This window comes from Epinephelus fuscoguttatus, linkage group LG23, assembly GCF_011397635.1.
Source record: "Epinephelus fuscoguttatus linkage group LG23, E.fuscoguttatus.final_Chr_v1".
Classification (NCBI taxonomy): Eukaryota; Metazoa; Chordata; class Actinopteri; order Perciformes; family Serranidae; genus Epinephelus; species Epinephelus fuscoguttatus.
Window position 1 is genome coordinate 16558922 of NC_064774.1, and position 11973 is coordinate 16570894.

The 11973-nt window shown below is 40.8% G+C and overlaps 1 protein-coding gene across 5 annotated transcripts; it reads left to right on the plus strand.

Annotated features, from left to right (window-relative positions):
• The first annotated feature begins 1096 nt into the window (after positions 1 to 1096).
• Positions 1097 to 11350, plus strand: LOC125884414 (E3 ubiquitin-protein ligase TRIM39-like). 5 transcript variants are annotated; one of them, XM_049569349.1, is made up of 8 exons: positions 1100 to 1110; positions 2296 to 2374; positions 2875 to 3452; positions 4649 to 4744; positions 6544 to 6777; positions 7830 to 7977; positions 8664 to 8690; positions 8835 to 11350. In XM_049569349.1, the coding sequence occupies exons 3-8, from the start codon at positions 2877 to 2879 to the stop codon at positions 9380 to 9382; spliced, it is 1629 nt and encodes a 542-aa protein (XP_049425306.1). In that variant the 5' UTR covers positions 1100 to 1110; positions 2296 to 2374; positions 2875 to 2876; the 3' UTR covers positions 9383 to 11350. The 5 variants fall into 5 exon arrangements, with proteins under 5 accessions (XP_049425307.1, XP_049425308.1, XP_049425306.1 ...); XM_049569350.1 differs by lacking the exon at positions 2296 to 2374 and having other exon boundaries at positions 1097 to 1110; positions 2848 to 3452; XM_049569351.1 differs by lacking the exon at positions 2296 to 2374 and having other exon boundaries at positions 1097 to 1110.
• Positions 11351 to 11973: the final 623 nt, after the last annotated feature.

Consider the following 11973-nt stretch of genomic DNA (forward strand, 5'->3'; position numbering starts at 1 on the left):
AAAATGGACACGCTGAGGTTCATTACCTCCACCAAGGAGGTGATGTTTTCATTTTGGTTGGTTTGTCTGTCAGTAGGATTATGGCAAAACTTCTGCCCTGATTTTCATGAAACTTGGTGGAAAGGTGAAGAATCCATTAAATTTTGGGACGGATCCAAATCTCAAGTCATTTTTCACTTTTGTTAACATTGCAATTGGCATTTGGTCTCGGCAGAGGAAAACCAGGGTTAGGGTTATCTTTTTATTCCATTGGTTCAGGCTTCAAATAGTCTTAGTCATGGTCTCACTGGTTTACAGCAGTGGGTTCTGGTATGGTCGCGTCTGTATCTCACTTTCATAGACATAAAATGGGCCTACAAGTTGTGGACATGTTTGTAAAATGAATGCATGTGCTTTCTCCAGATAAGAGTTTCCAACTCCCTCCCAGATTCAGATTAAGACGAGAGGGACAGAAGTGGAACTGATGATTCAGGATCAGCAAAAGAGGATTGGAGAAGTCAATCACTCACAGAAACATGACGGTGAATTCTCAAAACTCAAAAAAGCCTCTAAACTCTGGAGGAACCACATTCAGAGTGTTAAAGGCAGCACAGAACAGCTCCTATTTATCAGCTCTGCACACCTGCCGTAACTCAGGCACACCTGTTAGAGATCTGCTTTCATTAATCCTCCACTCTCCACACCTGAGAGTCTCTTTACACAAAGGAATGCTCCCAAATAATGCCACACTACATACTAATAGTCTGAGTATACTGTTAGAGCGCTACAGGAAAACTCACACAAGCTGAGGTGTTATATCATGTAGGGTTTGTTAAATCCTCCGAGACAAATTTGTGTAAATAAATGACTTCATGCTGAGCAGCTTTTCAGGTAGTCTCACTTCATTCTAAACAGACGAGGAAGTGACTGTCAGACTGTCAGCCTCAACACCGGGAATGTACAAACTCTCCCAACGAAACTATTTAAAAGCATCGAGAGGAGGGAGAAAATAAATGTGAAAATACACCAATCACAGACCATGACTCAGCAGTTACACCCATGGTCTAAACAAGGAAAAAAGATCAGTACTGATACCTGTCATACCTGAGCAGACCGCCAAGAGACAAGCAGGTATGTTTTGATATCTATCAACTGCGTAGACATGGGTACTGTGTTGAATATGTGGGAAGTTCTTTTTGTAAGACTTATTTTCTTGCTATTTATGATAGATTAAGTGCATATTATAATTTAGACACTACTCTTTTGGTCTACAGTAGATTCTTGCAGGGGCTTTTTTGCACCGTAAGTAGAAAACAAAAGTGACAAACACTTGTTTCATGACAACGTTGGACTCAAGCATGCGCTCAAGTGCCAGTCAAGTTTTAGAAAGGCAGCATAGTTTGTTTGTTGTGAGATTTATGATATTTTAAAGGGTATTTCAAGAGCTAAACGTTACTGAATCCAGTTTTTATCCAGATAACATAACACTAACACAGCCATGCTTTGATTTGTACACTCTCTACTGTGTCTATTTTTAACCTTACATACCAACAAACTTGTTTGACAAAGGAAGAAATTATTTCACTGATCTACAGTGAACACATGGGAGTTAAAAATGGATTTTTTATTGCATTATTTGAGGCTATGAAGTTCCTACTGGCCTTTAAAAAGGTCCAGTGTATTGGATTTAGTGGCATCTAGTGGTGAGGATTGGAGATTGCAGCCAGCTGAAACTTCTCCCGGTTAGAATTCCTTCAGTGTGGGGTGTCGGTGGCTTCATGGTAGAGCAGGCGCCCCATATACAAGGCTGTTGCCGCAGCGGCCCGGGTTCGAATCCAGCCTGTGGCCCTTTGCTGCATGTCACTCCCTCTCTCTCTCCCCCTTTCACGCTTGTCTGCCTTCAGTGTTCAGGAGGTTTTAACCAGGAGCCGAGTTATCCGCAGAGGTCTCTTCTTCTCCCAAACAAACGGACCTGGTGCCAGTAAAGCCGCTAAAAATGCCAAATAAAAAGGATTTTCACGTCACAAAATCAGTTTTCTCCAACACTGTTTGGGACATTGCAAACAGGTGGCTAGCTCACCTTTTTCTCTGATAACTTAAGATCCAGACATTAAAGAGGTTTTTACCAGGAGCCGAATTATACACAGAGGTCTCCTCCTCTCCAAAACAAATAGTCCAGGTCATTAAGATTGGTAAAATCACCAAATAAAGCAGTTTCATGTTACAAATCAGTGTTTCTTTTAAGCTGTATGATACGTCGCAGACGGCCTGCTAGCCCAGCACCTGCTCACCTTTTTTTTTTTCCTGATAACCTAGGATCCAGACATTCAGGAGGTTTTAACTGGGAGCCGAATTATCTGCAGAGGCCTCTTCCTCTCCAAAACAAACGGACCAGGTGATTAAAACTGGTAAAAACACCAAATAGAGCAGTTTCACTTTACAAATCAGTTTTCTCCAACGCTGTTTGGCATGTCGCAGACAGGCTGCTAGCCCAGCACCTGCTAATGTGCGCTCACATCTTTCAGATAACTTAAGATCCAGACGTTCCGGAAGTTTTAACCGGGAGCTGAATTATCCACAGAGGTGTCTTCCTCTCCAAAACAAATGGACCCGGTGACTAAAACCTATCAAGACACTAAATAAAGCATTTTCAAAATCAGTACGATTAAAAAAAAAAAGAAGATTTTTCCGACGCTACTCATCGCAGAGGGGCTGCTAGCTATGGTGGTGGAAATGAAAACACAAGGATTTTTATTTCTAGGTGATAATATGCTAAAGAAAGCACTTTTTTTAGTCCATTTTAGCCAATAACACACTGGACCTTTAAGAAGTATGGTGAATCATTTCATGTTTGTTGCTGTCATTCAGGTAGATTGGGTTTCTCCGTTGTTTCAGACATGGCCCAAACACCCGATGACCACCGCTTCCATTGCTCCGTGTGTCTGGAGCTTTACACTGATCCTGTCTCCACTCCATGCGGACACAACTTCTGCAAGCTCTGCATTAACAAATACTGGGACAACACAGAAGTGTCTAGCTGTCCCCTGTGCAAGGAGATATTTCACAAAAGACCCGAGCTGCGGATCAACGTCTCTTTCCGAGAGGTCGTCAATGACTTTAAAAACACAAACGCAGGCTCAGTGACGAGCGGTGAAGCCTGCGAGGCCAAAGCTGGTGAAGTGGCGTGTGACGTCTGCACAGGTGTGAAACTAAAAGCCATGAAGTCCTGCCTGGTGTGTGTGGCGTCGTACTGTGAGGGTCACCTGGAGCCTCACAAGACAGCAGCAGCCCTGAGTAGACATAAGCTGATTGAGCCAGTCAGGAACCTGGAGGACAGGATATGTAAGAAGCATGGGAAGATCCTGGAGCTGTTCTGTAAGATGGAGGAGAGGTTCATATGTCGGATTTGTGCCGAGACGGACCACAGCCAACACCAAGTTTTAACAGCAGAGGCCGCGTCACAGCAGAAAATGGTAAAATGTAGTTTTTATTTTGTCGTTATGAGTTGTGTAAGTGACAAAGTATGTGAGCTGACTGAGAGACAACAAAACCAGCTGTGAATTAGTGTATCATTGCTGTGTTTCTAGCAGCTTTTCAGGCACCAAAAGTGGGTGTGTTGTAGTGACCCATCACTGTTTTTCCAGCGGGGATAATGGAATGAAGAGCAGTTGTTTTTTAACCGAGGCATTTCTGCGTTTCTGGCAGAGATCATGTCCCCAAACCCAGGTATTTTTGAGCTAAAACATGACCTGTCAGCTCGGCTTGTTTTTATTTAGACCTTGCTCCCTTTCTGCCAACATAGTGGCATGAAAAATAATTGCCAAGACATCACTTTTTCCAGTGTGTGTGGTGGCATAAAAAGCAAGACATTTCTGCTTTTCCAGCTGGGATTGTGTCCCCAAACTCAGATTTTTGAGCCTGTCAGCTAGGTGAAATGGCTTTTTAGCTGGAGACCACTGTTGGAGACCAACAACCAACCAAACCGGTTTTGATTTAGTCCGTAATTGCTGTGTTTACAGCAACTTTTTAGGCAAAAACATGGGTGTTTTTTTAGGGACGAGTCATTTTTCCAGCAGTTTACAGCTCCCAGATACAAGTGTTTTTTAGGGACCCATCACTGTGTTTCCATTACAGCACCAGTTATTTTTTACTGACATGTTACTTTTTGTGCTGCGATAGTGGCACTAATGTTGATGTTTTTTAGTGACAGTTATTTTTTTTACTGAGACATTGTATGATGACCACTGTATGAGATCCACAAACCATCAAACTGGTTATGATTTAGCATGGCATTGCTTTGCTTCCAGTGGCTTTTTATAAGCACCACACGCTGGTGTTTTATAGAGACCGTCACAGTTTTTCCAGTGGGGATAGTGACATGAAACGCAGTTTGTGTAAGCCTTTCCTGACCAGATCCAGGTGGTTTTTGTGCCCAAACATAACCACACATTAAGCATAGTTAACAGAGAAAACTTCAAATTTAAGATGTACATTTGTTAAAAAAAGGGACACACTGAGGTATAGTTTAAATGTGGTCTATAGGGAGCAGGGTTAGGGTTGGTTAGGGTATCTGCAGATATGTGTTTTCACTCCAACTGTTTTTATTCCCTCAAGAGGATAAGCGGTTAGAAAATGGATGGATGGATGGATGTTTTTATTCCTTTCCCAGATTCAGATTAAGAGGAAAGGGAGAGAAGTGGAGCTGATGATTCAGGATCGGCAAAAGAGGATTGAAGAAATCAGTCACTCAAAGAAACAAACCAAGGTGAGTTCAAACTCAACACAACAAAACCCTCACTGGTCAAATGTATCCAAAAGAAAGGCTCTGCACTCTGGCAGAGAGACGATCAGAGTGTTGCAGGCAGCACAGAGCAGAGCAGCTCCTATTTATCAGCTCTGCACACCTGCCTTAACTCAGGCATACCTGTTAGCGATCTGCCTTCATTAAGAGGCCATTTACACGTTGCCGGCTATTTTCGTAAACGGACATTTCACCGTCTCCGTTTTCAAAAAGATCTTCGTTTACACTTGCCCATGTATATATACACACAAGAGCATGCCAAACCTGTAGGTGGCAGTGTAACGAGAAGCTCAAGCCTTCCATGTATCCATTGTCACCATAGCAACATAGGTCGCACTTTTGACACAGGCGCAAGATCCGGCGCATACTGTGACGTGGGCTGCCTATAATTCTGTTTATCTCCGTTTATCTCAGTTTACATGCAAACGCGCAACCGGAGTTTTCCAAAATCTCCACGGAGTTTTTAGAAAGACTCGTTTTCAGAGGAGAAATCTCCGTTTGCGTGTAAACAAAGGGCACAAATGAAGGAAGATGTCTCAGTTCATCAAAATCACCGTGTACGTGTAAACGGCCTCTTAATGAGACAAAAAGTCTCTCAGGTGTAATCAGTTAGTGTGCTCGTCTCATTCCAGCTGCCTACGACACACCCTCGACCTTCTCTGCCACTTCCACTTAATTTCAACTCCTTTTATCTCTTAAACTGACTGTAAACTGTCTTCAGTACTTTCACTTCAAAAGACATTTGAAAAAAATTAAAAGTTCAACTACTTGCATGTCGTATTTTCAAAATGACAGTTCCACTGCTTTCAGTAATGCCAACACTCGTTTAAATGCTTTCACTTTCCCTTTCATGGCTGGCAATGTCCCAACCTCTTGTTAAAATATACCCACTTTTGACTCTTAACACATGGCTGAAAATGTCCCAAATTCTTGTTAAAATATACTCTCTATTCTTGATAAAATCATGGCTGGAAATGTCCAAACCTCTTGTTAGAAAATACCCGCTGTTGTTGCCACAAAGTTGCCTGGAAAAGTCCTGACCTTTGGTTAAAATATACTTGCTTTTGTCGCTACAAACAGTTGGAAATGTTCTGACTTATAAATAAAAAAATCCTGCTTTTGTTGCCACCAACACAGCTGAATATATCCTGAGCTTTCGTTAAAAAATACCTGCTTTTGTTGCTTAAAACATGGCTGGAACTATAATAGTAATAGTAGTAGTATAATAGCTCCTCTAATTACCACATATTACACCTCAACTGCTTTCACTAATCCTTTTTAACCTTTTTTTCAATGATTATACTCTGACTCCAACTTTTTAAAATATTTAAACTGCAATTAAAAACAAATTGGCAGTAAGCATGCGTACAGTTTCTTCAGGAAATACACTATTTTCTGGTCTTTTTTTTTCTTTGAAGAATTTTTTTTTTATTTTTTTTTTAGCTATATTATTTTTTATTTTTTGCCATTTCATTTTTGAAATCATTTCACTTGTTCTCTGTTGTTTTAGAGACAGAGTTAAAAACAAAAATATTTTGGAGCTCTTCAACATGGCAGTAACATACAACCTTGTTAATAATGTCACAAATGCCTGACAGAACAATCACTAAAATTTAAGAAACCCTTTTGTAAACGTGAATTACATTCACTTACACAAGAAAAATATCAATAGTGGATGGTGTTTTCCTTTTCCTTTCTTTTTTTTCAACCATATGGACAATGTGAGAGCTGGCTGACGTGTTTTTTTTATACTTGACATTTAGGAAAATGCACAGAAAGAAATGGAGGACAGTATCGAGATTTTCATGTCTGTGATGGAGTCCATGAAGACTATCCACACAGAGCTCATGGGGGAGATTGAGGCGAGACACGATGCAGAACAGAGGAGGTTTGAAAAGCTCATCAAAGAGCTGAGGCAGGAAATCGACGAACTGGAGAAGAAGAGTGCTGAACTAAAGCAGCTCTCGGGCATTAAAGACCATATCGAGCTCCTGGAGGTCAGTAGAGAAACGATCTAACCTTGTCTTTTATGTGGATGTTGAATGTACAACAACTTCCTGATTGAGTCTGTACTTGTAATAAGTACAGTCAATCTCATTTATATGGTCCATAATCAGAATATCTTTGAGGCAAAGACTATAAATGTTATGGACGTAGCCACCATGATGTCACCCATTTGTTTGTGGACTCCCATTTTGAAGTTTGACAGTTGCCATCTTGGATTTTTGGAGCCAGAAGTGACCGTATGTGTTCAAGAGGGTGGAGATAACCCTTTAGTCTATGGTTAACTGTGATAATGCTAATGCTAATATTTACTGGCACAAAAACAGTCTTAAAGCCAAAAAAAAAAACTGTAATCATTGGTAAAACCAAACATTCGACTACTTTAGAGGGTCTTTTAGTACAAGCAAACGCTGAACAAGATTTTTTGGGGGCAACCAAAATGTTAAAATTTACTTGCACAAACTGAAAACACATCCTATCCTTTGTGAATCTGGCGTTAAGACATGGCTACATTACCTTACTTTGTTGCTGTGATAGCTAGTTGTCAACGGATGGCACCCACAGCGGTCATGCCCTTAATTATGCATAACTTTAGGACTCCATAAAATATAAACGTTGAAAAAAAAAAGTTTTATAAATGTTATATAAAAATTAGTTATAAAGACTGAAATTGTTTTTTGTATCAGGCTGTAAACATGTTTACCGTCACTATCTATAGGGATAGACTCACTTTTTGAGCCAGCCTCAAGTGGCCATTTGCAGAACTGCACTTTTGGGAATTTTTGCATTGGCTTCATTTTTCATTCCCGGTAGTTGCCACTCATTTGTAGGGCTTCACAATCTGTAGTAAAACTCAGCTGCTATAGCTAAATATATCTTTTTACATTAGCATGCTAACAAGCTAATATCAACAACAGTTGGGTGTTAAATATGCTCATGATTAGCATGTACCATGCTAGCATATGAACTTGATCATTTCAGCACACTCACAGTGAACAGCAACCTAACAGCCCGTGACAACATTGTTTCTGTTTTCCATTGACAGGCATTCAATCAAGCCTACACACTACCGTCAACTCAGACCTGGCCAAGCATCCCCGTCAATGAGGTGGATTTCTTGGGTTATATCCAGACGTCGTTGATTAAAGCAAGAGAGTTCATCAACCTGGAAATTAAGAAACAGTCAGCCAATAGTAAGTTTGAAGCAAAGTATCATACTGGTGTCTAACATCTACAACCTAATCACCAGAATAAATGTTGGCATTGTACATTTCTGCAGACATTTCTGTAGATATGGTACATTTGTATGTTTCATATGTAGTGGATATGTTGAAACTTAACATTTTCTCACATTTCAATTTCCAATTTTACATTATGACAACAGTGTTAAGGCACGGTTAGGTTTAGCCACAAGACATGAAAAGGCATTGTCATGTTATATTATAATCTAATCTAATTATTGTAATCTCAATTGATCACTCGGGAGGTTGTGATATACATGATTGAGAGTCATGGTTTTGCCATAGAGGCTTGCTTTGCTCCATATATGGAAGTATGTGACAGTGTTATCCAGCTCTGTTCTGATTGGTCCAGATGTGCGTATCCTAATCTGATCATTGAACATTAGAAATGAAAATATGCGATCATATTGGTCGGCCACTTTTTCTGACTCTGCGTCGCTGACAGTCTGATAAGTGGAAGGTCATTTGATGAAAACACATTAGAAATAGAGTGATAAACTATGTTGTCACTGAGGACGATTTGAACACTACAGGTGATTTGATGAATTGAGCTATTTTTACACCACTCTCATTTGTCATTGAACACATCAACTGCATCATTTATCACATCATTAATTATGGTCTATCTCCTCCTGCAGAGCTTAAGAAAATGCAGCAATTTGCAGGTTTGTCACCCCTAACGTCTAAGATGGATGTTTTCCTGTGATTTTTTTAATCAAATTCAATTTAAAATGAAAATGAAAAAGTTACATGTCATTGTGAGAATGAGATTAACATATTCAATTCTTGCATCCTGTCTGCTCTAACAGAGGACATCACCATTGACCCTGACACCGCAGGACCCTGGCTTATTGTCTCTGACGATGGGAAAGAAGTCAGGCAGTCTCCAAAGAAGCACAAGGTTCCGACTAGCCCGGCGAGGTTCACAGAAAACACTTTTGTTGTTGCAACAAAGGGTTTCACCACAGGCAGACACTACTGGGAGGTCAGGGTGAAGGAGAAATCCAACTGGGTGCTGGGAGTCGCTTCTGGCACGGTGAAGAGGAGGGAACACGTCACTCCCTCCCCAGAAAACGGCTTGTGGACTTTAGGTCACAGGGATGGAGGGCAGTATTTTGTGTACACCCGAAATCCATTCCCTTTAACGCCGTCTACCCCTCCCCAGCGGGTGGGGGTGTTTGTGGATTACGAGGAGAGGCAGGTGTCGTTCCTCGATGTGGAGGCCAAGACTCACATCTTCACCTTCACAAAGTGTAACTTTACACAGAAGGTTTACCCCGTATTTGATCCCTGTGTGGCGGCAGAAAAAAAGGAGGTGGCTCCTCTGAAAATTATGATGGTAGAGCTGACAAAATAAAACACTGACATAGATTCATCATCCTGAGCAGCGGTCAACATTACAGGAGTCACAGTTATCAATATGTAATCAGAAATAGACTTACACAATATAGTAGTTGCATGCTTTATCCATTAGTGGCATCTAATGGCGAGCATTGCAAATTGCAACAAGCTGAATCTTCTACCAATTAAAATTCCCTCAGTGTTTATTGTTCAGTAGGTTTATACCAGGAGCCGAATTATCCACAGAGGTCTCCTCCTCTCCAAAACAAACAGACCAGGTGATTAACACCGGTAAAAACACTGAATAAAGAAGTTTCATGTTACAAATCAGTGTTTCTTCAATGCTGTTTGGTACATCGCAGACAAGCTGCTAGACCAGCACCTGCTAATTTGCACTAACTTTTTGTCTCTGCTAACAAAATCCGGACGTTTAGGAGGTTTTAAACGGGAGCCGAATTATACAGAGGTCTCCTCCTCTCCAAAATAAATGAACTAGGTGATTTAAACTGGTAAAAACACTGAATAAAGAAGTTTCATGTTACAAATCAGCGTTTCTTCAATGCTGTTTGGTACATCGCAGACAGGCTGTTAGACCAGCACCTGCTAATAGAGTGTGCCAGTAAACCCGGAACTCCGTTAGCGCTTTTAGCACTTCCGGTTCTCTCGTCTAAAAGTCAATACGTTTTTTGAATGGGATTTTGGTAAAATGCCTCAAATAAGGTCTGTGGTTAACAAAAGCTTAAGCGAGTTTCAGGTTTTGTTCTACGACATAAAACACGTCAGTAAATACCCTACTTGTGAATTTTGAAGCTTTTATGTGTCGTAAAAAAGGCGGCTGCTAACAAGTTGCTCAATACGACTACAAACCCTGTCGGGGACATTAAACGTCATCACCCCCGAACAGGCAAGAGTGCTGGCAGTCCGCCATTACAGCTTCTTATTTAGCTTAAACAGTCCGATTTCCCCATTATACAGTGTTTTAAAATAAAGCGGCCAAAATCAGTTGAAAGCTTAGTGGCGGTGATGTCAAGAGTCATGCGATGTGGAGTAGTCATGTAGTCCATTAAAGCCTAACGTTAGCTTTTTACTTTTGGCGATCGCATTTAAGCTTCAAATGCGGCATGAAAGGTGTTCATATGTGAAGATTATCTCGCTGAACAAAACCTGTAAGTATCATAAACTTGTGTTAGCCACAGAGCTTATTTTCTGACATAATCCAAAACGCAATGCAAAAATCACATTCACTTTCTCTTCCGGGAACCAGCGCAATGCTAAACTTCCGGGTTTTGACGTCAGCCCTGGCACACTCTATTTGCACTAACTTTTTGTCTCTGCTAACAAAATCCAGACGTTCAGGAGGTTTTAACTGGGAGCCGAATTATCCACAGAGGTCTCTTCCTCTTCAAAACAAACAGACATGATTAAAATCGGTAAAAACACTGAATTAAGATGTTTCATGTTACATATAAGCGTTTTTCCAATGCTGTTCAGTACACTGCAGATGAGCCACTCGACTAGCACCTGCTAATTAGTGATGGCCAAATGAGGCCTCATGAACCACTGTCTTTATTTTCTGAAGCCACCAGATGGCGCTGTGTGTTCAACAAAGGTTTGAAAGCACACTTCATTGCAAGTCCTTCAGCCTTTATCTTTAAACCAAGAGCGCCATCTGGTGGGGTCAGAAAATAAAGAAAGTGGTTCATGAGGCTTCATTTGGCCATCACTACCCCAGTGCAACTGCACTGCCTGCACTGTCTTTATTTACACCCCTGGTTCCAGTCCTTATCAAAAACATCTACATGATTAATGAATGAATCAGTTTTTAGTGAAGACAAATAAGAGATGAATAAATATAAACAGAGTAAGAAAGTGTTTGTGAGAGGATGATTTTTTTTTTTTTTTTTACAACTTGTGACTTGTATGAGACTATATATATGAAATTATTAATTTCATTTAACAATTGATTCGTTGATTTCTTAATGATGCTCCTGACTATTTTACAAATAAAGCAAAAATAAACATGACGGAAATGGGTTTGCTTTTTTCAAGGGCATATAATGGATGGTATATGGACCTGCATTTGTATAGCGCCTTTCTAGTCATCTAGTGACCACTCAAAGCGCTTTTTACTAGTGATGGCCAAATGAAGCCTCATGAACCACTTTCTTTATTTTCTGACCCCACCAGATGGCACTCTTGGTTTAAAGAAAAATGCTGAAGGACTGGCAATGAAGTGTGCTTTCAAACCTTTGTTGAACAGACAGTGCCATCTGGTGGCTTCAGAAAATAAAGACAGTGGTTCATGAGGCCTCATTTGGCCATCACTACTTTTTACACTACGAGTCAAGTTCACCCATTCACACACTGGTGGCCATACAAGGTGCCACCTGCTACTCAGTTTTAACACACTCACACACCGATGGAACAGCCATCAGGAACAATTTGTTGTTCAGTATCTTGCTCAAGGATACTTCGACATGCAGCCTGGAGGAGCCCGGGATTGAACCGCTGATCTTTCGATTGGTGGACGACCCGCTCTACCTCTGAGCCACAGCCGCCCAATTGCACTGTTTTTAATTTAATGAAAGTTCTTCTCCTGAGACCTGA